This window comes from Parasteatoda tepidariorum, chromosome 1 (genome assembly GCF_982258835.1).
Source record: "Parasteatoda tepidariorum strain Cologne lab strain chromosome 1, Ptep-v5.0, whole genome shotgun sequence".
NCBI classification, from domain to species: Eukaryota; Metazoa; Arthropoda; class Arachnida; order Araneae; family Theridiidae; genus Parasteatoda; species Parasteatoda tepidariorum.
In genome coordinates, this window is record NC_141755.1 from 42,851,911 (window position 1) to 42,874,016 (window position 22,106).

The 22,106-nt window shown below is 31.4% G+C and overlaps 2 protein-coding genes across 3 annotated transcripts in view; both read right to left on the reverse strand.

The window, feature by feature from the left end:
* The window catches only part of Iswi (nucleosome-remodeling ATPase imitation SWI), a 38,181-nt gene extending 29,013 nt beyond the window's left edge, over positions 1 to 9,168 (reverse strand). The window contains exons 1-6 of one of the 2 annotated variants that reach the window (XM_071179933.2): positions 8,967 to 9,168; positions 8,791 to 8,878; positions 7,527 to 7,688; positions 6,968 to 7,018; positions 6,121 to 6,290; positions 5,432 to 5,479 (exon numbers count right to left, since the gene is read on the reverse strand). In XM_071179933.2, the coding sequence (XP_071036034.1) occupies positions 5,432 to 5,479; positions 6,121 to 6,290; positions 6,968 to 7,018; positions 7,527 to 7,688; positions 8,791 to 8,871 (512 nt within the window). In that variant the 5' untranslated portion in view covers positions 8,872 to 8,878; positions 8,967 to 9,168. The remainder of the gene's footprint in view (positions 1 to 5,431; positions 5,480 to 6,120; positions 6,291 to 6,967; positions 7,019 to 7,526; positions 7,689 to 8,790; positions 8,879 to 8,966) is intronic. The other variant, XM_087162545.1, reaches the window with a different exon arrangement.
* A 5,151-nt stretch (positions 9,169 to 14,319) lies between these two features.
* LOC122270480 (uncharacterized) lies at positions 14,320 to 21,873 on the reverse strand. The gene is made up of 2 exons (XM_043047933.3): positions 21,699 to 21,873; positions 14,320 to 16,204 (listed from the first exon to the last, which is right to left on the reverse strand). Exons 1-2 carry the CDS (start codon positions 21,736 to 21,738, stop codon positions 14,379 to 14,381), a joined length of 1,866 nt encoding a protein of 621 aa, XP_042903867.2. The 5' UTR covers positions 21,739 to 21,873; the 3' UTR covers positions 14,320 to 14,378.
* Positions 21,874 to 22,106: the final 233 nt, after the last annotated feature.

The following is a 22,106-nucleotide window of genomic DNA, read 5'->3' on the forward strand; positions in this document are numbered from 1 at the left end:
CGCGTCCCTATCTCCCGATGGACATCACGATAAGTTTTCCTATTTCTTTTCATATTGCTTCGTTTAACGCTAAATTTAAATAAACTAATTTATTTTTTTTTATTTATTAAATCCGTAGGATCCTATCAAATAAGTAATTCTAATAATTAAACTTAACTTCGTGGTAGCTGTGCCACGTGCGCGCGCTAATTTAACTTAATGTGAAATGAAAACTTAATATTTTTTTTTTATCATCCCCTGCTCCAGAGAATCTTTTTTTTATTGTATTAAAATGATTAGTAATGATTTTCATTGTCATGTTTAAATTAGAATGTTAAACCACATGAGGAATGTTATACTTAGTTGTTTTAGAATGTTAAACCACATGAGTAATGTTATACTTAATTGTTTGAGCTGAACATGATTAATATGATTTTCAATAAATATTGTAATTTTATATAAACTTAACTCTCATTTATTAGCAGTTATTAATTGATTCACTTTAGGCAGTTATTGTGATTTTAGTAGCTTTTAGTTATATATTTGGATATTTTCCTGACAGGCTCGAACCTGATTTTAGATTAGCTTAAATAATTTATTTGGAGGAAAATGCTTGAATTACTTTGGTTGCATAAAAATAATAAAATATTAAATCAAGATAAATAATTTTATTAAGAAATCTAAGCCTAGATGCAATTAGATTTAAGTATTAGTGAAGCACGTGTCGATCCACACGTGTTGATTTAGACTTGAACTAGAATAGTAAATTGTTAATTCTAATTTTTTCTTAATTAATTTCATAATTAAATTAATGAAACGGTTCGATAGTGATGAGTAATTATCAAGGAATATTAATTATTTTTCTCCACTAACTAGTTATTCAAATTCACAACGCAATTCAAATTAATGAGAGACACATTTTTAGGTACTGTTATATGTCTCCATAAAGTAAGTATAACAAATGGTGCCGAGACACCTGTTAGGAAAAATTTTATTTCAGTAAATAGTAATATTTAGAAAGAAAAAAAAAAAAAACATTCTTTTAACGTCATGTTCAGCAAATGATTTTGAATTTGATGCATGTTATTTTCATTTATGTGTTATTTTGTTATTAGTATTACTGGTATTAAGGTATATTTATGTGAATGTGTGATATATTCCCCTGATGAGATTGATATTAGTGGTTACAAAGCTAATTAGATTAATGCTTTCGAAATAGCAATTATTTTTAGGTAAACTTTCACTAAGACAAAAATTTTAGTTTATATATTTTTTTTTTAGTGTTGGTTTTTCCGTTCTTTAACTAGACATGACTGATAACCAGTTAGAAGGTCTTTCTACAAACTCTACGGGAGTAAAAACAATAGACATTATTCCAGTAGTCAAAAGTCACACAGTTTCTGAGTTCTTACCCGTGATCCCATCGTTTGACGGAAATTCTAATTTCTCTGCTTTTATAGATAAATTTAATTCGATTGCTGACTATTGTAAATGGGATGATAATGACAAAATTTTGGCTCTTTCGTTACGCCTTATCGGCGAAGCTCAGGAATTCGTATCCACTCAGCGAGAGTTAAGGTACACTAAGGATTTTAAATTGTTAGTTAAATCGTTAAGGGAAAGATTTGAAACTAAATCGAATATGGCTTCGTATATAACCAAATTAACACAGGCATATCAGCTGCCTTGTGAAAATGCACGCCAGTTTTTCAGCCGTTTAGAAGGGATATCATATAACTGTATTCCAGGTAATGGCGGTGAAGAGTTTGAAAGTTATAGAGAACAACTTTTGTTATCCGCTGCTAAGCAAGGTTTAAGGGTTGAATTGTTAAGAGGAATTGCATCGACCGCACTAGATAGTTATAATGAATTTAAAAAACATACTCTTACGTTTGAGGAAAATTTTAAGTTAATTGAGCCAATGCAATTAGCGGCAGCAATTCAAGCTAAATCGGACGATAATACAGCAGCCAAAATAGATGATCTAAATACAAAAATCGAACAGCTTACACTAACAATTTCTAAAATGCAAACAAAACTCGATACCGAACAAAACAATCGGGAATATAGAGAGAAGCCGCGTCAAACACATAGTGCTAGAAATCGTTATCAGAATCAGTCTGAAAAGAAATGTTTTAACTGTAAAAAATTGGGACATTTAGCAAAGAATTGCCCAGTTCCATATTGTAATTACTGCAAACGTATAGGTCATTCAGTAGAGAATTGTTTTAAGAAAAACAAAGATTTAAACTAACTAGGAATGAGGTTTCAAACAACTTTGAGACTGCTGTAAAAGTGTTGGACTCTAAAAAAGACAACACGCATGGTTATAACTTAAGGTCAAAACAAAACAAATAAGGTTAAAAAAAAAAAAAAAGAAAAAAAAAAGAAGTAACATAAATTTTTGTACGAATGTTTTTATGTATGTGTGTTAAAAATGTTAATTTGGGTGTTTGGGTTTTTCTGAGCTTGGAATTGTATCTTTTGAGGATAAGTTCTTCCATTTTCCCCTCACCGTTCCCTTCACAACAGAAATTCTTGAGAAATCTTGTTGAAAGCTCCAAATAGAAAGAACTCTTGATAGGACTGTCAAACATGATGAATCACCTTAAGAAATTCTTCATAACACAAACTTTAACTCAGATAATCTAGTTGACTATTTTGTGGTCCAACTGCAAAAGAAGTAAGACCAGACAGAGACCTGAAACGAAAGGAAATTCCTATCTACTGCTCTCGTAGCCTGATCAACTGTGAGGCAAAGGAGAGAATTTACCTTACAAGACAACTTCCCCTTCAGTGCTAAACGTGATGAAATGTTGAAATCCCCGGATTGGCCACTCGAGGAATAAATAGTTGATTACCAAAGCAATGATGATGGAAAAAGGCTTCCATGGCGCCTGGAACCCTCAACACACACCGAACTAGTACTCAAAAACCAAAAACATGATGGAAGATTGGCAGACGTATTTGACTCTGAATCCCGGATTTTTTTTTTCCTTTCCTGAAAAACCATTAAATCCAGGAACCCTCAGTGAATCCTCGAAAGATGACAGATACATTCCAAGCAGGTGAAATGCTAAACAAAAGAGGATCTTTTGTGAACACTTAATAAAAAAATTCATCCTCAATGACAAAGTTTCGTTAGCTAAGACAATTTCCAGAATTTGTCCTCTTGGGTGCAATTCCTCCCCTCAGATCCCCGAACTCCCCTCTCTAAGGTTATGTCATATTTACTGTATTTGTTATGATATGTTATCTATGATGTTTGGTAATAGGGCAGATTCAAATTATGATATGTGACGTCAGTCTGAAAGTTTAAAAAAAAAAAAAAAAAAAATTTTTTTTTTTTGAAAAAGTCTTCTTTTGCTTAAAAATATATATATGTATGTCTGTGTACATAATATATATATTTTTTCCCTTACCCGGTTGGTATGTTATATCGCTGGGCTTTGCTTTAAAAGCCAGACATCATAATGTATGTGAATGTATAATCAAGTATTTTGGAAATGAAGAAAAACTATGTATTATATTAGGGTATTAAATCTCTGGAAGCAGGTTAAGGTATTATTTCAACCTGGAGCAGGTAATGTTTGTTTTCCCTAAATCCCTTTCATTAATTATTTATTCCCTGTTTTCAAGTTCTCTTTTTCCCGCTCTGACGTACGAGCGAACCACCAATAGGTAGTAGCTATAGCTGTGACGAAATAATGTTGTCATCGAACCTGTGCAGCGTGGACGGTGTGGCGCGCGATCTACGAAGGGAGAGTTTTTTTTTCTTCTCTCTCTTAGCTTCCCGAGGTGATGGTCGTGACTGGCGCCTGCAGGGTCCGAATCAAGTTAACGTGGCGGGACGGACGCGTCCCTATCTCCCGATGGACATCACGATAAGTTTTCCTATTTCTTTTCATATTGCTTCGTTTAACGCTAAATTTAAATAAACTAATTTATTTTTTTTTATTTATTAAATCCGTAGGATCCTATCAAATAAGTAATTCTAATAATTAAACTTAACTTCGTGGTAGCTGTGCCACGTGCTCGCGCTAATTTAACTTAATGTGAAATGAAAACTTAATATTTTTTTTTTATCATCCCCTGCTCCAGAGAATCTTTTTTTTATTGTTTTAAAATGATTAGTAATGATTTTCATTGTCATGTTTAAATTAGAATGTTAAACCACATGAGGAATGTTATACTTAGTTGTTTTAGAATGTTAAACCACATGAGTAATGTTATACTTAATTGTTTGAGCTGAACATGATTAATATGATTTTCAATAAATATTGTAATTTTATATAAACTTAACTCTCATTTATTAGCAGTTATTAATTGATTCACTTTAGGCAGTTATTGTGATTTTAGTAGCTTTTAGTTATATATTTGGATATTTTCCTGACAGGCTCGAACCTGATTTTAGATTAGCTTAAATAATTTATTTGGAGGAAAATGCTTGAATTACTTTGGTTGCATAAAAATAATAAAATATTAAATCAAGATAAATAATTTTATTAAGAAATCTAAGCCTAGATGCAATTAGATTTAAGTATTAGTGAAGCACGTGTCGATCCACACGTGTTGATTTAGACTTGAACTAGAATAGTAAATTGTTAATTCTAATTTTTTCTTAATTAATTTCATAATTAAATTAATGAAACGGTTCGATAGTGATGAGTAATTATCAAGGAATATTAATTATTTTTCTCCACTAACTAGTTATTCAAATTCACAACGCAATTCAAATTAATGAGAGACACATTTTTAGGTACTATATATGTCATCATAAAGCAAGTATAACATTTATTATAAAGAACTTGCAAAAATGTATATTTTGCATAAGATATTTTTTTCTAGCCCTTTTGAAATAAATTTTGACTTTGTCAAACTTCATCAAGAAAAATTAAGTTATCACTTTCACACATAAATACATTTTCCAGCTTCAAATATTTTAATAAATCTTGTTAAAGTACATAGTACAGATTAACATAAAAACCTTTCACTCTTATATTTTTAAATTTGAATACATAAGAAAATCTAAGGCATTTTATACAAAAAAAAAAAAAAAAAAAAAAATCACAGTAAATTATTAATTAAGTTTGCTTGTTACATGTAAAATTAAAATTTCCTGTTATTTTATTTCTTCTAACTCTTGCAATTCAATTTTTCTTAAAAGTTTTTATTAAAACTATTATATTTTGATAGCTAAGTCATATAATTTAGTTTCCCTGCTTGGACAGCAGACTTAGTAAGTTAATGAATGAAACACAATAATCTAAGGAGTTTCTAAGGACTTATTTGGAAATCTAAGTAGTTCCAAGTACTCCTTGGAGACTTTTGTATTTTGAAGGAGTTTATAAGGAGAAGTCTGTATGCACCATGATATATATTTTTGATAAGCTCGTTTATTCTACTAAACTCTAAATTAAAAAAGTTAATTTGATTTGAAAAATTTACTTACTCCCCTGCAGCAGACAATTTTACCTTATCATCAGTAGTTTTCTTTTGCCTAGGAATGAAAAAAAAAAACTTATTTAGTAATTTACTTGGTATAACATGAACAAGCAGAAATTAACACAATGCTCCAAATAGGGGCAACATCTGTCCAACTTTTGTTGATATACATGCAAATGACAGTTATAGTCATTCACATAATTTTAATAAATAATAAAAATAGAAACATCAATAGCAGTAACTGCATAATATATTCATTTGTTAATCATACAGTAATACAGTGAAAAAAAAAAAGAAGAAACACACTGTCATTTGTTTTGGGAAGGTAAAAAAATGTGGCGATGAGCAAATGAGGGTCACAGTTGAGAGTTTTCATGGAAAAACTGGGACAAAATGTGATCATTTTCACTTCCTAACACTCCTATTTAACATGGCAGTCATTACAAATTATGTCAGCTAAAGATAGATCAATCATTTGAGATTTGCTTGATGTAAGGAGAATGTATTGCAAAGGATTGGGATTTTAAAAACAATGTGAAAATAACTAAAGGAAAAAAAAAAAAGAATGAAAGAAACATGTAGATTTACAAAGAAATTGACCAAAAATAAAGCAAAATAAAAAATAAAGTCCATTAAAACTCTGTCTGTAATGAAATGTGCAATAATTATATGAATAACTTTAAGGAATTCACGCACTCTCCTGCAGCTGATAATTTAGCCTTTTCATCGTTCTTCTTCAGCCTCGGTCGTCCCGGCTTTAGTTTCACGGGCGAGCCATCTTTTACGGTTGAACCCGTTGTCATAAAATGAGAGAATATCTCAGTTTGTTGTAAAAGAAAGTCGAATCTTCTACCTCGATCAGATTCCTAGTAAAGAATATAGGGAATTATTTAGTAATATGTAGATAAATGAATTGACTACTTAGATTATTTGTCAAGACATAAATATATAGAAAACACATTAAAAGTTTATATATGTTAGGTTAAAGTATATATTAATCAGCACATAATGATCAACTTTTTAAACATAACTCTTAGACACTGCATATTGTCACAAAATTCCACGAAAATAGAAAAATGTGACAATTCTGTAACTTATGAAATAAGCTCAAGATAAAAATAAATAAGTATATTTTTAATTCGCAGCATACCTAACTGATGAAATTGACGTTTTGAAATTTTAGTTCGCTTCAAAACAAGTTCATTACATTTCGTTATAACATAATTAAATTGGTACTAAAAATTACATGAGAGACACTCACATACTTAATATTTTAACATCACTGTATGGTTTTAATTAATTCAACAAATAAAAGATAAAATGTAATTAGGTACAACAATAAAATTAGCTCCAATATTCACATTCAGGTTTTAAAACTTGAAATACCGATAAAATGTTTTTTATAGCAAAAGCTTAAATCAATAATGAAAATATGGATAATGAATGAATTATGAAATAATAGTGTTTAATGCATTTTTTAAAACTTCTTTTATGATAATAAATGCAGTATATTTTCCTCTTACAAAAAATTTAAACATCTTACCAGTTTAGTGTCAAATTCTTTGTCATCCCTTTTAATCGCTTCTAGAAGACTCTGATAACAAAAATGAAAATTGTCATGTTACAATTGAAAAAGTATCTGATAGCAGAGGAGATGGGATATAAGTTTAAACAATAGGTTAAGACAGAAGTAAAATATAGCGCATAATTTTACTAGAGTTTTAAAAATACTTAATTTGAAAATTTATATTACAAAAAAAAAGTCTTAAATACAAAGGAAAGAATAATGATAAAAAATACATTTGAAAGGTTTGTAATAAATGAACACTTTTAAAATTAAAAAAAAAAAAAAAACAACACTAATAACTTAAAATACTAAGCCTTATTAATCTTTGATTGTATTTCCTTATCTTGAGTTACAAATAAGTAAATGTAATGTAATTAGTAAATGTAAGTGGGGAATTATAAAGATAGAATTAAAAAGTTGTAAAAAACTACTAACAGTACAAATTTAATGTTTCAAAATAGAATATCGTGACATTGTTAATATCTTTTGAAATAGTAAACTCATTTGTTAAACTTTGGAATTAGGGAAAACATACTGCAGGGTCTTCATCGTCTTCCTCTTCATTTCGACTAGGTGTCAAAGAGTCATCTTCAGGAGTTGCATCATCCAATTCTTCTTCTTCCTCAGCATCATTTTCTCCTTCAGCTTCTGCATCCCCATCTGCCTCTTCAGCTTCACCTTCTGACTCTTCAGGATCCTACATTCAGAAGGAAAAAATAAATATATAATACTTGCTCTAATCATATTTTTTTTTTCAAGCTACAACTAGAGAGACAGGGAGAAACATTGCTGCCTTTTTCTTTCTTTAAACTTAAGAGGTTAGCTTAAGTTCTAACAACACTGTTTTGGTCCTCCTTTATTTAAAAACAAACAAACTTAGCTATGATAATAAGCATATTAACTAATTGTAGCAATATGTATAATCAGAAGCAGTAATTTCTATTGCTTGTGGGAAACAAGGAATTCTGAACTAGAGCTGATATTTGAATTTCAACTAATACTTTTGACATTCAGCTAATAATTTGAAGTCATTAAGGGGAGATTTCCGTATCGTGATCTGTGGCAGAATAATTGCCAAGTCTTGGAAACTTCCGGGCAGTGGCCCGCGAGAAACTAAAAAGAACATCAGAGTAAGGTACCAACTCAAAAGGTATAACTCATTGCCAACCCAGGGTAAAAACATCTACGTGTCTTTTTAAAAAAAATTTGCAAATTTAACGGAAAAACGGGCTTTAATCTTGCAAATTTTTTCTTCGTAAAAACAAACATGTAGATGCTTGCTTGGAGATGGCTACGAGTTATACCTTTGAAGTAGATCCTTTTCTGTGATGTTCTTTTACTTTCTTGCGGGCTGCTGCCCGGAAGTTGCCAAGACTAGGCGATTATTCTGCCGCAGATCACGATACGAAAATCTCCCCAGACTGAGGAGCATTTTATTAAATTCGGTGTCATTTTGGACAAAAAACTATGTTTATTTTAAAAAAAATTAAGCACAATTATAAACACTCTATGATTTAACTTCACAGAAAGTTTACTGAAGGTTTTGACCGAAATTTTTGTGAAATAAAGAATCTAATATAGTAATATATAAGTTACAAATGTAAACGAATTAATATGCCACAGGTTATAAGCGAATAATTTAAAAGTAAACAATATATGCAAATTTAAATTGGAAGTGACAAGGAGTGATAATATTAATAATAAACACAAAGGAATACAGCAAAGCATTAGAAATCAATATAATTAGACATCCAACGACTTTTTTCCACATAAATAAAAACTTAAAATCTTTTATTTACCAAAGACGCCGTGTCATTAGCGATGTTATCCGACTCAACAGTTTCTTCTACATCCTCGACTTCAGGTTCAACTTCTGACATGTTAGGGCTGTGAAATATGCGTTTGTAAAATGTAAAATATAAGGTTATAATAAGAGGAAATTGAAATCATCAAGGTAAAGGATCGAAGAGGTTACTTTTTTTAGCAGTGCAGACTGGCGCTAATTTGGACCGCCAAACAACAAAGGATAGAAGAACAGGTGACGGTCACGATTAAAACATTAGATAATTTCTTTTCAAAACAATCTTCTAAGAAACACGAGGGCCGAGAGATAAAGTCATCTAAAATTAATTCCGTTTGGATAGTGCTTTTTCATGTTTTCCACACTAGGGAACGCTGCAAGCCATTCCGCCTATACTTCCGGGTTAAAGTTTCCGGTGTATTTTAAAGCCATTTGGCTCACAACGTGATCATTATGCTTTGAGATTCTTGTAAACATGGTATTATCTAATTTACTTCTTTTATTGAAAACAAAATTATCCCTTTGAAAATATCGCCTCGCAGAACAAGCTGTAGTAAGTAGTCGCAAACTTTCTAACCGGAACTAGAGCAGGTATTGAACTGGAGATTGTTATTGTTTACATTTACATTGAAAACACCATCCATTGGCGATCGAAATGGGCTACAGGTGGTGTATTCGAGCGTTGCGATTGAGAATATCATTGGGAGATTACAGCACGCGATAGGAAGTTTATATAACAAATTTCAAATGGGTTTCCTTTGTAGCGAGATATATTAGGATAGTTTTCAAAGCAAACTACATAACATTCTTCGGGGTTTGAGGAGTATCAAAGAACAGGAGGTGGAGCCCACTTGTCAGTTATAATCCATATATGCATACATAACCAGTTATATATCCGTATTCAAAAAATTGTAAGACGCCGCCGCTGTTTTGGGTGTCCAACGTTACATTTTGTTTTGCAGCGCAATAACTATAAGATTTGGAAACTTGAATTTATCAAGGCGTGTAGGAGAATATACTGGGATGCGATGGAGTAAATTCTATTATTTGTTCTAGCAGATAATTAACAAAATAACTGCCGTATTTCCTGCAGAAAATACTCTGCAGGGTGATTGCAGTCCAAAAAAATGTAACTAAGTAAAAATTTGAGGTGCCGAAAGGGTTATTTTGGTTCTAGACAGCAAAACTAGTTATTTTTTCTATTTTGTTAGAAATAACATGTAATTACCTTTGGATAAACGATTTGATAATTGTGTCTCAAACTTTTTCAATTCACTTAAAAATTTCTCTTGATATGACGAAATACGCGAAAAGTACAACTAACAATAAGGGATGCAAATAATCGATTATCTTCCAAACCAAACTATTTAGGTTATATTTTTCAGATTGTGGCTACTTCCGATGTTAGAAATCATTATCGGTCAGAAAAAAAGTATGTTTCTTTAAAGAAAGTACATTCTTCGCTATTTAAAATATCGTCTGTAATTCTTGTAATACACTGCAGAGTAAATAGCATGCATATAATTCTCGGACATATGTATTATTTTTGCATTCCAATTAAAAGTATTACTTTTAATATTGTTAAATAAGTAATGAATCTTAGTTTTTTGAATGAAATTAAGATTTAATTGGGAGATGGGAACGATTCGTTCCCAGTTACAAGTTTAATAGAAAAAAAGATTTATTAATTTGTAATTTTAAATTTTTTTTACTTAGTTCTTATTAATATTGCTAGGTATCTAAAAAAATAGTTAAGAATTTTATTAATTGGGGTAAATCAAATTTTTAGTTTATCTTGTCGGTGATTTCATTTTGCTCACAGCTGTTAATATGTATTGTAAGAAATGGACATAGCCCAAAATGCGTATCTATGAAAATGAAATTACAAAATGTTAAAATAATCTATTTCATCGTTATCCCTGTACATTTTTCTATTAACTATCATAATTTCACGTTTATAAATATGATAGCGTGCAGAAAAACAAAATGTAACGTAAAGTTTGCTACATTTTACGCTGCAGTGTTTACAAGTTTTCTTTCACGAGGGTTGTAAATTAAATAGTGGCAATTTAACCTTGAAACTCACAGAAGGGCGGGCATGCGTAAATAGGGAATGGGTGCAGTGAGGTGGCTTTGTCGATGTGTAGAGTGCAAGAAACAGTCGATTTGCTTAGAAGGGTAGTTGTTGCGTGGCCTTAAGTGAGGAGTTTCGTTTCCATCGCTCTAAAGCATGTTGTGAAAAGGCTTAATGACGAAAAAAGACGAGATGCTTGAACCCATCGTGCTACTGTCCTATACGGTAAAACATTTGCTCCACAGGCTTCCACTAAACCTCAATAGCCAACCTGTTGCATTTTTGCTACGGGCAACCTCGATTGTAAGCCACTACCGCTGATCATCTTTTGAAAACATGCTTTAGAGCAATGGAAACGAAACTCCTAACTTTAACGCCACGCAACAACTACCCTTCTAAGCAAATCGACCTTTTTTTGCACTCTACACATCGACAACAGCGCCACCTCACCGCTCCCGTATCCAATTTGCGCATGCCCGCCCTTCTGTGAGTTTCAAGATTAAATTGCCATTATTTAATTTACAACCCTCGTATATAGTGAGATATTTATATTAGTTACAGATGATCGTAATATAACTCTTGTTATTTTCGTCAGAAACAAAGCTGTAAACCATAATAACTGCTTGATTGCATTTTTAACATCTCGCAACACACAGAATATTTATTTTTTGAAAAGTATATTGGAATTTATGTCCCGCAGTGGATTGATCGTTAAGACGCGTTTCCCACTAGATCACCGAAGTCAAGTATTACTGGCTGTCAGTATGCGGGTGGGTGACCACTTGGATTAGTCTGCGTAGGGAACGAGGGTGTGCAGTATTGGTCCTCGTTAAACTGTTAAACCGTAAAGTGCTCGACTTTGCGTGCAGGTCGTCGGGCTACCGGAGCGGGAGTGCCAACCCCTTTGCAGAGGTTCAAAATTGTGATGGCATGTCTTCGGATCATCCTCAGGGATGTTTCCCAGACCGTCGCCAATAGCCCATTGTGCAGCTCTAGTGCGATGTAAATTAACTACAACAACAGCTACAACAATATTGGGATTTCCCTTATTAGATTTTAAAATCACACAGGTAATTTTATAGTTAAGAAAGACTAGCCCTTAATACTATTATGTGTCAGATCCTTAAAACCATTGGAAATCCATCATGACGATATTCAGAACTATCACCGAAATTTATTTTAAATAAAGTAAACATGATTTGCGTTATTTGATACAATGGGATACCTGCAAGTGATGTAGTGTGTGTATCTCGATCCTGATTGGTTGTTGAAACGTGGCATTTGCTTACGTTGACAACTTTTCCTTCCATTTTATTTCGAGTTAGCCTATCCCATCAAGTATTAATTCCCTTAAGCGACACATTCTAAATTCTTTCACACAGATTCTTTCTCAAAGATTTCAATTCTTTTACGCAGACTGTTTCTGAAAGATTTCAATTTTTTCACTATATATTTTTTTCTTAATACAAAGACAGGAATGAAGTCACGTGGAACATAAACAAAATAATTATGCCTCGAAGTTACCAGGTACACAAAACAAAAATATATCGCGGTTACAATGAAATATATAAGCAAGTAATAAATCTAAGTTAAGTAAAAGACTTAGACGAGAAAAAATTATATTTCAAAAAATCGATGCCAGAATATTTTTTCCAGTGGTAGCTAAGATAGTGTATTAATATTTAAATGAATTTGAATAAATCGACTTTTTTTCCACGTCTACTTATTAATATTTTAACAGTAAATTAAAGGTCAGATAGAGAAAAGGTCATGCTCCAAAATCCATATGAAGTTCTTATAATTTTTCAGAAAAAAAAAAAAATCGACTTTAGTTGGCAGCCACTGACAAATAAGTGTAAACTCAGAAGTTGAAGTGTTATGTATTAAGTGCCACATATATTAAAATAGGAATAAAATATTAAATTGATATATTTGGTGATTATTAAAACTGCACCAATACTAAACAGTTTTAATACCGATACTTTGGAATTAAGTGTTTAACGACCCCTCGAAAGGAATATGTACCTGAGAAAATTACTTAAAGGTGGTAAATTTTAACTATCATGAATTGGCAGCGGAGATAGCATCATGCCAAGTGATGCTAAATGCATTTTATCTTTATTCCAATGGTATGATTTACAAACAACGAGCTTTGCTTACTTCAATAACGTAAAGCCAACAAAGAAATAACAAAATATAAAATAAAAAAAAAGGGGTTTTAGGTACATTAATTGAAAAACTTAGGGGAAGAACCAGGTAAGTGACATTTTCAGAAGAAAAGAAGCTGTATTCAGTTTTGAGCATGATTGCGTTGTGTTTCTCAGTACTGATTTATTGATTCTTTTCTTTCTCTTATTCACCCAGTGGTAGAACGGGTATTCAGCTAGTTATTATAAAAAACATGAAAAGATGCTGGTAGTTTTCCATTGTTGTCGTCCAGAAGAAATTCCAGATTTTTTTGGTCATCTTTATCATAAAATCAACAAAGGTTGTTTCTTATTCGAAAAATATCTCTTATTTAACGTTATTTACCGGCAATATTTATTTATTAGTAATGTTTTCTGCTTTCATAAGGTATTTGTATTTGATTATTCTAAATTAAATGCTTAAAATCAAAAGCGGGGTTCCCTTGTTATGAAATAATCCTTTGACAATTTCTAAATATGCAATGTCATATGATAAACATATTTAAAATTGTATCTAACTTATTAACCGTTGTACAGTTAACCATTAAATAAGTTGTCTATACTTTTATAATCAGCTTTAGGCAAAACTGCCCAGTTAAAATAATACATATAGACTTGTAAAGCATGATTCGAAATTAACTTTTCGCACTATTGTCTTTCCAAATAGAAAAAGCTCTCAATGTTATATGATTTTCTCACTCTCCACACTTTTCCACTTTCCGTGACCTTGGTTTCGGTAAATCTTGCTTTTTCCTCGCTGTAGTAAGTTTCAATAAGAAGTTTGAATGTATTGCGTTGGAGAAAAACCATGGGAATGGAGAGGGAAAAAGTGTGGAGAGTGGGGACATGTAGTGATAGTTGACTATGAGTCTCATTACAACAATTATAATTTTCTTTTTAAAAGTGAGACAAAAATAATTATGGATTAAATGGAAAATAATTGGTTTACAATAAACTTATATAGTGATTTTCCCGAGAAAATTTATTTTCCATTTCGAAAAAAATTCGAAATAGCAAGGTTTTGAGAAGAAACCGTTCGACATAGGAATTCAAATTAACATTAGGTGGATATGTAATGAGAAGGGAAAAAATACTATTTTGATATAACAAGGTTTTAGAGATATCGAGAGCATACTGTATAATAAACGTCAGCTATGCAATTAAGGAGTTGGCAAGTGGCAGCGATCAGGTAGCGTAGGTGAAATAATTCTCACAATCACAGGAAAAGTGAACTATGAAAAACGTGAACCGTTAATGTAGCAAAGAATTCAATTAATTAATTAAATTTATTCAAGATGATTACAAATCAAAGAAGGAGGTAGAATATTATAATAAATTGCTTGAGTGCTTTCGAAGGGCCTGAAAATATGTGTTGTTCGAATTTTTATAAATATATTGAAGAAAAGTATCGTACTTTTCTTCCTGTTCAACATTTTCATTTTCCACTTCTTTAATGAATGAAGAAGATTTGCTATTTGTAAGCTGAGATTCCTCTTTCTGGAACTTCTCTGCTTCATCTGTGGTACTTTCATCAGTAGTTTTTGAAACGAAGCTTTCATCTGTTGTTTTTGACGCTATGCTTTCATCTGTACTTTTTGAAGTGATGCTTTCATCTGTAGTTTTTGATGCGACGCTTTCACCTGTAGTTTCTGAAATGATGCTTTCTCCTCTAATTTTTGAAGTGATGCTTTTATCTGTAGTTTTTAAAGTGTTACCTTTATCTACAGTATCTGAAGCGATGCTTTTATCTGCAGTTTTTGAAATGATACTTCCACTTGTAGTTTTTGAATTGATGTTTTTATCTGTTGTGTTGGAAGTGATACTTTCATTTGTATTTTTTGGAGAGATGTTTTTATCTGTAGTTTGGGTTGCAATATTACTTATTGAAACTGCTTTTTTGTCCGTTTGAGGTTTGTTAGAGTTCTTTTTCGTAGTGTTTTTGCTTTGAGATTCAGATAACGGGACATATTCAGCATTTAATAGAGTACTACCCTGTGAATTATTTTCTGTAATTTTAGATTTTTTTCGATCACTATTATTGTTGTTCTTTTTATGTCTGTCTGATTCTGAGCTTAAACTTTTTGCTATTTCAGAGCTGGCATGGTTACATGAATCCCCGTTCTTATTGTCTTCATTTTTATCACCGGATTTAGAATAATCGCAGTTTTCATTGCTAAAGGTATCGTATTGTTTCGTTTTATGTAACGGTGATAATTTTTTTGAATCTTGACCTTCATCGTCAGAATATCCATGATTATTTAATTTTGTTACTTGTGTCTGATCCTTTTTGTTACTCACACCTGGTTTTGAATTTCTTATTCTGTTGTTTTTCTTATTAGGACTCTGATTCTTTGAAGATTTTCTTTTGGGCTTCTTTCGGAGTTTTTTATGATTGTATTCATTCAAATGATCTAAAAGATAACTAGATAGTGAATCCTCATCTTTTAAAATTTTGTTTTTTCGCAGCCATTTTTTAAACAATTTCCCATATACATCGTCGCTCTTCTTCTTCTTTTTATATTTTGGAACCTTTTTGTTTTGATTTTTCTCAGGTACAGGAAAAGCAGACTCTCTTCCTCTCAACTTATTTACAAAATCCAATGCTAATTTCAGAGGGTTTGATAATGACCATCGGTTTTTATTCCCATCTCTTGTTCTGATATTTTCATTGCTTTCTTCACTTGATTCTGTGTCTTCGGAAGACCAGGCTGACTGATGAATTGTTCTACCAAGCTTAACGGGCACGTCTTCACTTGATTCTGTGTCTTCGGAAGACCAGGCTGACTGATGAATTGTTCTACCAAGCTTAACGGGCACGTCTTCACTTGATTCTGTGTCTTCGGAAGACCAGGCTGACTGATGAATTGTTCTACCAAGCTTAACGGGCACGTCTTCACTTGATTCTGAGTCTTCGGAAGACCAGGCTGACTGATGAATTTTTCTACCAAGCTTAACGGGCACGTCCTCACTTGATTCTGCCTCTTCGGAAGACCAGGGTGACTGATGGATTGCTCTACCAAACTTAACAGACTCATTTTCTCCTGAGTTTCCTGGTACATCACTTGGAAGTTCAAAGTTTTTTTCATCATGGTTGATTCCTCTCCTCTTCAAAGCCTTCCCTTCTTGTGGTAAAGCAACAGCTACTGACCAGACTGTAAAAGATTGAGAATTAATAAAGCAATTAATATTTCAATGTAAAAGAAAAATTAAGAGTTTTCTTCAGTCAGAAAATGGATTCCTCTGTGCTAACTTACAGATTATTCTGTATTCATTAAGTAACTAATTAATATTTATAATTTTTTTTATTCATTGAAATATATTATATTGAACCCGTTCACAAAATTGTAAATTTTGGGATGATGAGTACGCTTAAAACTAAGTTTTTCAGTGTTGAAGGACACAACTTTAAAATTTAGCAACGTAATAAAACTACATTTCAATGAATAAGATGAAAAACAAATTTTTCAAAAATATTACTGAATAATGAATGAAAAAAAAATTGCGTTCATTTAAGTTTCTGTGTGTTAACATGAAGAAAATAGAATCCCATTCTTGTCTGAAATAGACTCTCAACAATCAGAATATTAACTTAAAAATTTTATACTTAAATTCATTATTTGTTCAGGCAAAGTTTTAAAAATTTTCATAAGTCTACTAACCACAATTAAAATTTATTATTAAGATTGAATAAACATTACTTTTAACAAGATTATCTTTTAAGAAGATCTTAGGAGAAATTCTCTAATAACAAAATAATAAACCCCGTACAGTAAAAATGGGTTACATTAAGTATAGTTTATAGTATATTTCACCTGAAGAAGAATATTTATAATAAATTTTTATTGTTGTAACTGTCGTAGACCATTAGAGCAAGGGGTGCAATTGTTCTTGGTTTTCAGTGGCGCCATCTATGGTCTAGAATTCGACTTCCGCCACACCCTTAAGTCACACTCGTTTACAAAGTGGGCCCATTCATACACCCAGTCATTCATCCACAGATCGTAATTTTGACCTGAACCAGAAAACGATCAATGTACAATTTAGTACCCCCAGTGGTATAAATTGTTATAGGAACATGGAGAACTTAATGACCCGACAGATTCAACGGGCACCAATCACCATTTACCACACGGGGAGTCTTCGGCCTCTGGATTTGAACTTCTGTTCTCACGAATGTGAATCCGGCACCTTGCCAACTAGGATATCCTGGCCCTAATAAATTTTTATTGATATTTTTAACGTTTTATAGTGTATAGAAAAGCTTTTTGTTTTTATTTACTGTTGGTTTTTTCTGCATTTTTTGCACTGTTTATAAACAGTACTGTATCATTAATTAAGATATTCATTTATATCATCCATGTTGATTAAATCTGCCAACATAGTTTGTGACAGAAAGAAAGAATTAAATGGCGGTTGGTGGGAGACGGCTTACACAACCATCCGTGTAGAGTCGTTCGACGTTCTGTTCACAGGTGACGTACCCTGTACGTGACTGTCACTTGCTTCCTATGCACATGCGCTGGATCTTAGTATATATTATGCTCTGCTATATATGAGTAAGTAGCTTGCTCCGTAAGTTGTATACAGTTACCTATTCGAGGAGTTGGACTTTTTTCTCCCTTCTATATTTTTTTGGTTTATAGACAAGTTGAACCAGAACAATTTTAGTTTAATAAGAATTTTACAGGGCCTTTGAACATAAATTTAAGAACTGCAGAAATTTAAGAGGAACAATTTTAAAACTAGTTTCTTTTTTGTCAATTAAGCTAAATGCAGTCATTATATTTAGAAAAGAGTTCAATAATTTATGATGAGGAAGAATTATCAGCTTCGAACTCTTAAGGTAGACGTAAAGAGATTCCAAGCAAATTACAGCTAACCATCGCTTATACGTCATTCAGGAGACCTATATAAATCAACGTGTAGATGAAAAGACTCATAAGCGAAAACTAAATGAATTAATGGAACTCTGCTCAAAAATAATATTTTATAAAGTAATAGTATTCTAATTGGGCACTTAATATTATTCATACATAAAAAAAAGGAAATAGTATATTCGGAAATAGTATATTCAGCGGAGGGGGAACGCCCGTCAAAAGCTGTGTGAAGCGTGGAGGTGGCGGGTTCGAATCCCAATGTAACCCTGGATGTATTCCTTGCAATGTTTGTTGTTCTATCTGTTATTCTATCTAAATTGTTCTATCTGTCCTTTTACTTGACAAGGGCTTATAAGCCTAAATTGAGCAACCAAGCCTGCAAATGTATGCAATTTCAATAAAGCAATAAATAAATAGCAATTAAAATTGAAAACAAAACATCTATTGCAACCCAGGAAGGTTTTCATGATTTTTTTCTTATTGTAACTCAAATGGGAGTTAGTTCCATCAAAAAGTTCTCCACGAAGACAAATGTCTTCCACTACTTAATCAAGATGTTCTCTTGTCTTCTGTATTGGGTTCAAAATTATAAGGCCATAACATTAGTAGTCGAAAGCCCAAAATTGGGTCAGCTGTTCAACGATGGTTATAAAATATAATGAAGTAAAATTGAATATAAAAGAAATGAATGTGGATTTTTACTAGTAAAGCATGATAGAACAACCATGAATACAAAATAAAATAATTCAAAGTAATAAATGCGTTTAACCTTTTTATTACCTCGGTCCACATATGTGGATCTTCGCTTTCTTCTTAAAACATGTTATAAGAAAAATTTATAGTTTTTTCTTCATTGAAACATTCGTGGGTATTTAAGCTTTCTGGAGATTCCACAATAGATGCAGAATATGTAAGTTATTTGCGTAGAATTCTACGCAAACAGAAGTGATTTCAGAAAAAGACGCTAAACCCAGATGCTCGAACTAATTTAATATATTATGTAATTTAATTATTTTGAAAAAAATTTTTTTCTTTTGACTTAATAGTTCTATGATCTGTATGAAGCTTTTAAATATGTATTTACTTAATATTTAAGAATAATACAGTCAAAAACATGTAGGTCCACGTAAGTGTAACTTGGTACGCATGGAGAAATTTATGACAGAAGTAGACGTAGAAGTAGAGTGAAATCTCATAGTATTATGAATATTCAATACCGTCAAAAACATGCAGGTTCACGTATGTGTAACTTGGTACGTATGGAGAAATTTATGACAGCGTAGCAGTAGAGAGAAATCTCATAGTATTATGAGTATTCAATACCGTCAAAAACATGCAGGTCCACGTACGTGTAACTTGGTACGCATGGAGAAATTTATGACAGCGTAGTAGTAGAGTGAAATTTCATAATATTATGAGTATTCAATACAGTCAAAAACATGCAGGTCCACGTATGTGCAACTTAGTACGCATGGAGAAATTTATGACAGCGTAGTAGTAGAGTGAAATTTCATAATATTATGAGTATTCAATACAGTCAAAAACATGCAGGTTCACGTATGTGTAACTTGGTACGTATGGAGAAATTTATGACAGCGTAGCAGTAGAGAGAAATCTCATAGTATTATGAGTATTCAATACCGTCAAAAACATGCAGGTCCACGTACGTGTAACTGGTACGCATGGAGAAATTTATGACAGCGTAGTAGTAGAGTGAAATTTCATAATATTATGAGTATTCAATACAGTCAAAAACATGCAGGTCCACGTATGTGCAACTTAGTACGTATGGAGAAATTTATGACAGCGTAGTAAAAGAGTGAAATCTCATAGTATCATTAGTATTCAATTTTATATCTATTTAGTAATATTTTCATGAGTATTTTAACTAATTCTTTTATATTTAGATACATACATACATTTAACTTTAACTTATTGTGTTTTTTTTCCATAATTTTGAAATTTTACCACAGGAATTAAATATTTTTTCATAGTTAATGTTTCATTCCTTGCAATAATTATTTATTTTGCGTGGTTTGCATAGCTAAAATAGTTTTGGAACTGAGATTTCATGCACAGTAATGAATTGGTAATCATTAGTGTTTCATTAAGTATTGCATCTCATTGTAAAAAAATTTCATGTTTTTTAAAATTTATTTCTTTTCTAAATAATTATGATAATTATTCTATTTATCATTGTATTCAAATAGACCATAATATAACAGTATGCTTGTTTCTTCCTTCTTTAGGTGCAATTTAACATTTCAAATGTTTGTATTATTTTACTTTGTTAAACCCGAGGTCCACGTCTGTGTACCTAAAATTATTACCCCCTGGAAGTACAATCTTATTTTGTAATTATATATATCTTATTTTGTTTATCCTATTATGACCTATGGCAGCAAAAATGGAAATTCTGAACTGTAAAATATTTTTTTGCAATATTCCTTTATACTTCAGTTGTGAAAAGGTTAAGTGCAATAGTGGTTTTTTCTTTTTATGTTGAGAAATCTTAATCGCCGCTGTTTTGGGTTTTCAACTTACATTTGTTTTGATGTAAGACGTAGAAACTTGAAATTACTATGGTATATAGAAGAATGTACAGGGAATACGATAGAATAATTATGAAAAGTCTGTAAAAACAATTTAACATCCATTAACAAATTTCAGAATTATTAACTGTTTGACGTTTTGTAAAAAAATAGACTGCGGGCAGATTTACAGGCCACAAAAATGCACTTACAGAGTTACAAGTTTTTCGTGCTGAAGGGGTCATTTTCATTTATGAATTTATGATGCATTTTTTTAAAAGTTCTATATTGCGATTTTAAGTGCGGTTTTCGCGATTTTTCAACCTTTTTTTTTTCCTTAATGTTTATTTATCCATTGTTTGAGAAAAATTTATTTCTCCGGAGAATCTCAATTTATAATCTGGCGCTGGAATTGATGCTAAAAAAATAAATGTAATTAAAAAAATATGAGAGTGAGATGTTGCCAGACATAACATTTGTAAATTTTTAAAAAATATAAAAGTATCATGCGATATGAAAACTGTTTCCAATTTGAACTGTAATTTGATATAAAGCTATCATTATATATTATTGACGAGAAAAACTATTTCTTATTTATTATTCCAACTATGCCATAAATAATAATAATGAAAAAAAAAGAGAGAAAGAGAGAGACGATATAACATCTTAACATTTGTAAGGAAATTTTTAAAAACAAAATTTAAGAGTTAAAGAGAGAGAGAACTGTTTGATTTGAATCGATGAAATGACACAAGGAGAAATATCTGTTTCATTTCTTTTGTTGTGTCAGACACTCTAAGTATACTTTTTTTTCAAGTACAGATTTCCAAATGCAGATTTTAAGTACATTTCCAAGTACAGATTTCAAGTACAGATTTCCAAATCGAAGCAATCATTCATCTCGTTAACAGTTTAATGAAATGTGCCTTAAATAGTTACATATTTTAATAACAAAAATATCGGATTTAAAGACTAAACAATTATGCGAATGAGAAGCAATTCACAGGAAACCTTTTAGTGTCCTAAGGAATTAATTCCGACTAGTATGACATCTTTGTATGAAGCTGATATGATCGTCAAAGGTTAAGAAATGTATGGAAGTTACAAAAGTGGAAATAAATAAACATATTGAAAACACTATAAAATAACCTTTTCTTAAACAAAGGAAACATTTAAAAGATTTTCTAATTATCAAATTCATAACATGTTTTAAAAGAAAACTAAAATACTTTCCTTACCTAGAAGCAATATTCCACAAGTGTACTGCAATGTCATCATCTTTAGGCTTAGTTGGAATCATTATCTGTGCTCCCAAAATATATATTTAAACAGAGGGTTTTCACTCGCTTAAAAAACTCACGATTAGTTGTTTGTTTAATGAGAGGCTATCCCATCTTGTTAAAATTTCCAGATTTTGCATTGCCCTAAAGAAACAAAGCTATTTATTTATTTCTCATGAAAAACCGCAGTAATAACATCATTAAAAAAACTTGTTAGCCATTTATTTTAGTGGATTCTTCGCAATCATTAAAAACACACTATTTCGAAAATGTTCGATTTCTACTGCATAGTTGTCTGTTTAGCCAATAAATCTTCCAAACAAACTAATTAGGTTTTGTTAAAGATATGGAATTTATTAATTGGGT

Coding starts and splice junctions, on each gene's coding strand:
- LOC122270480 (XM_043047933.3), bottom strand. CDS start 21,738: ATGATGACATTGCAGTACACTTGTGGAATATTGCTTCTAG. Junction 16,205..21,698: donor TTGTGGAATATTGCTTCTAG/GTAAGGAAAGTA, acceptor AATCTTTTACAG/TCTGGTCAGTAGCTGTTGCT.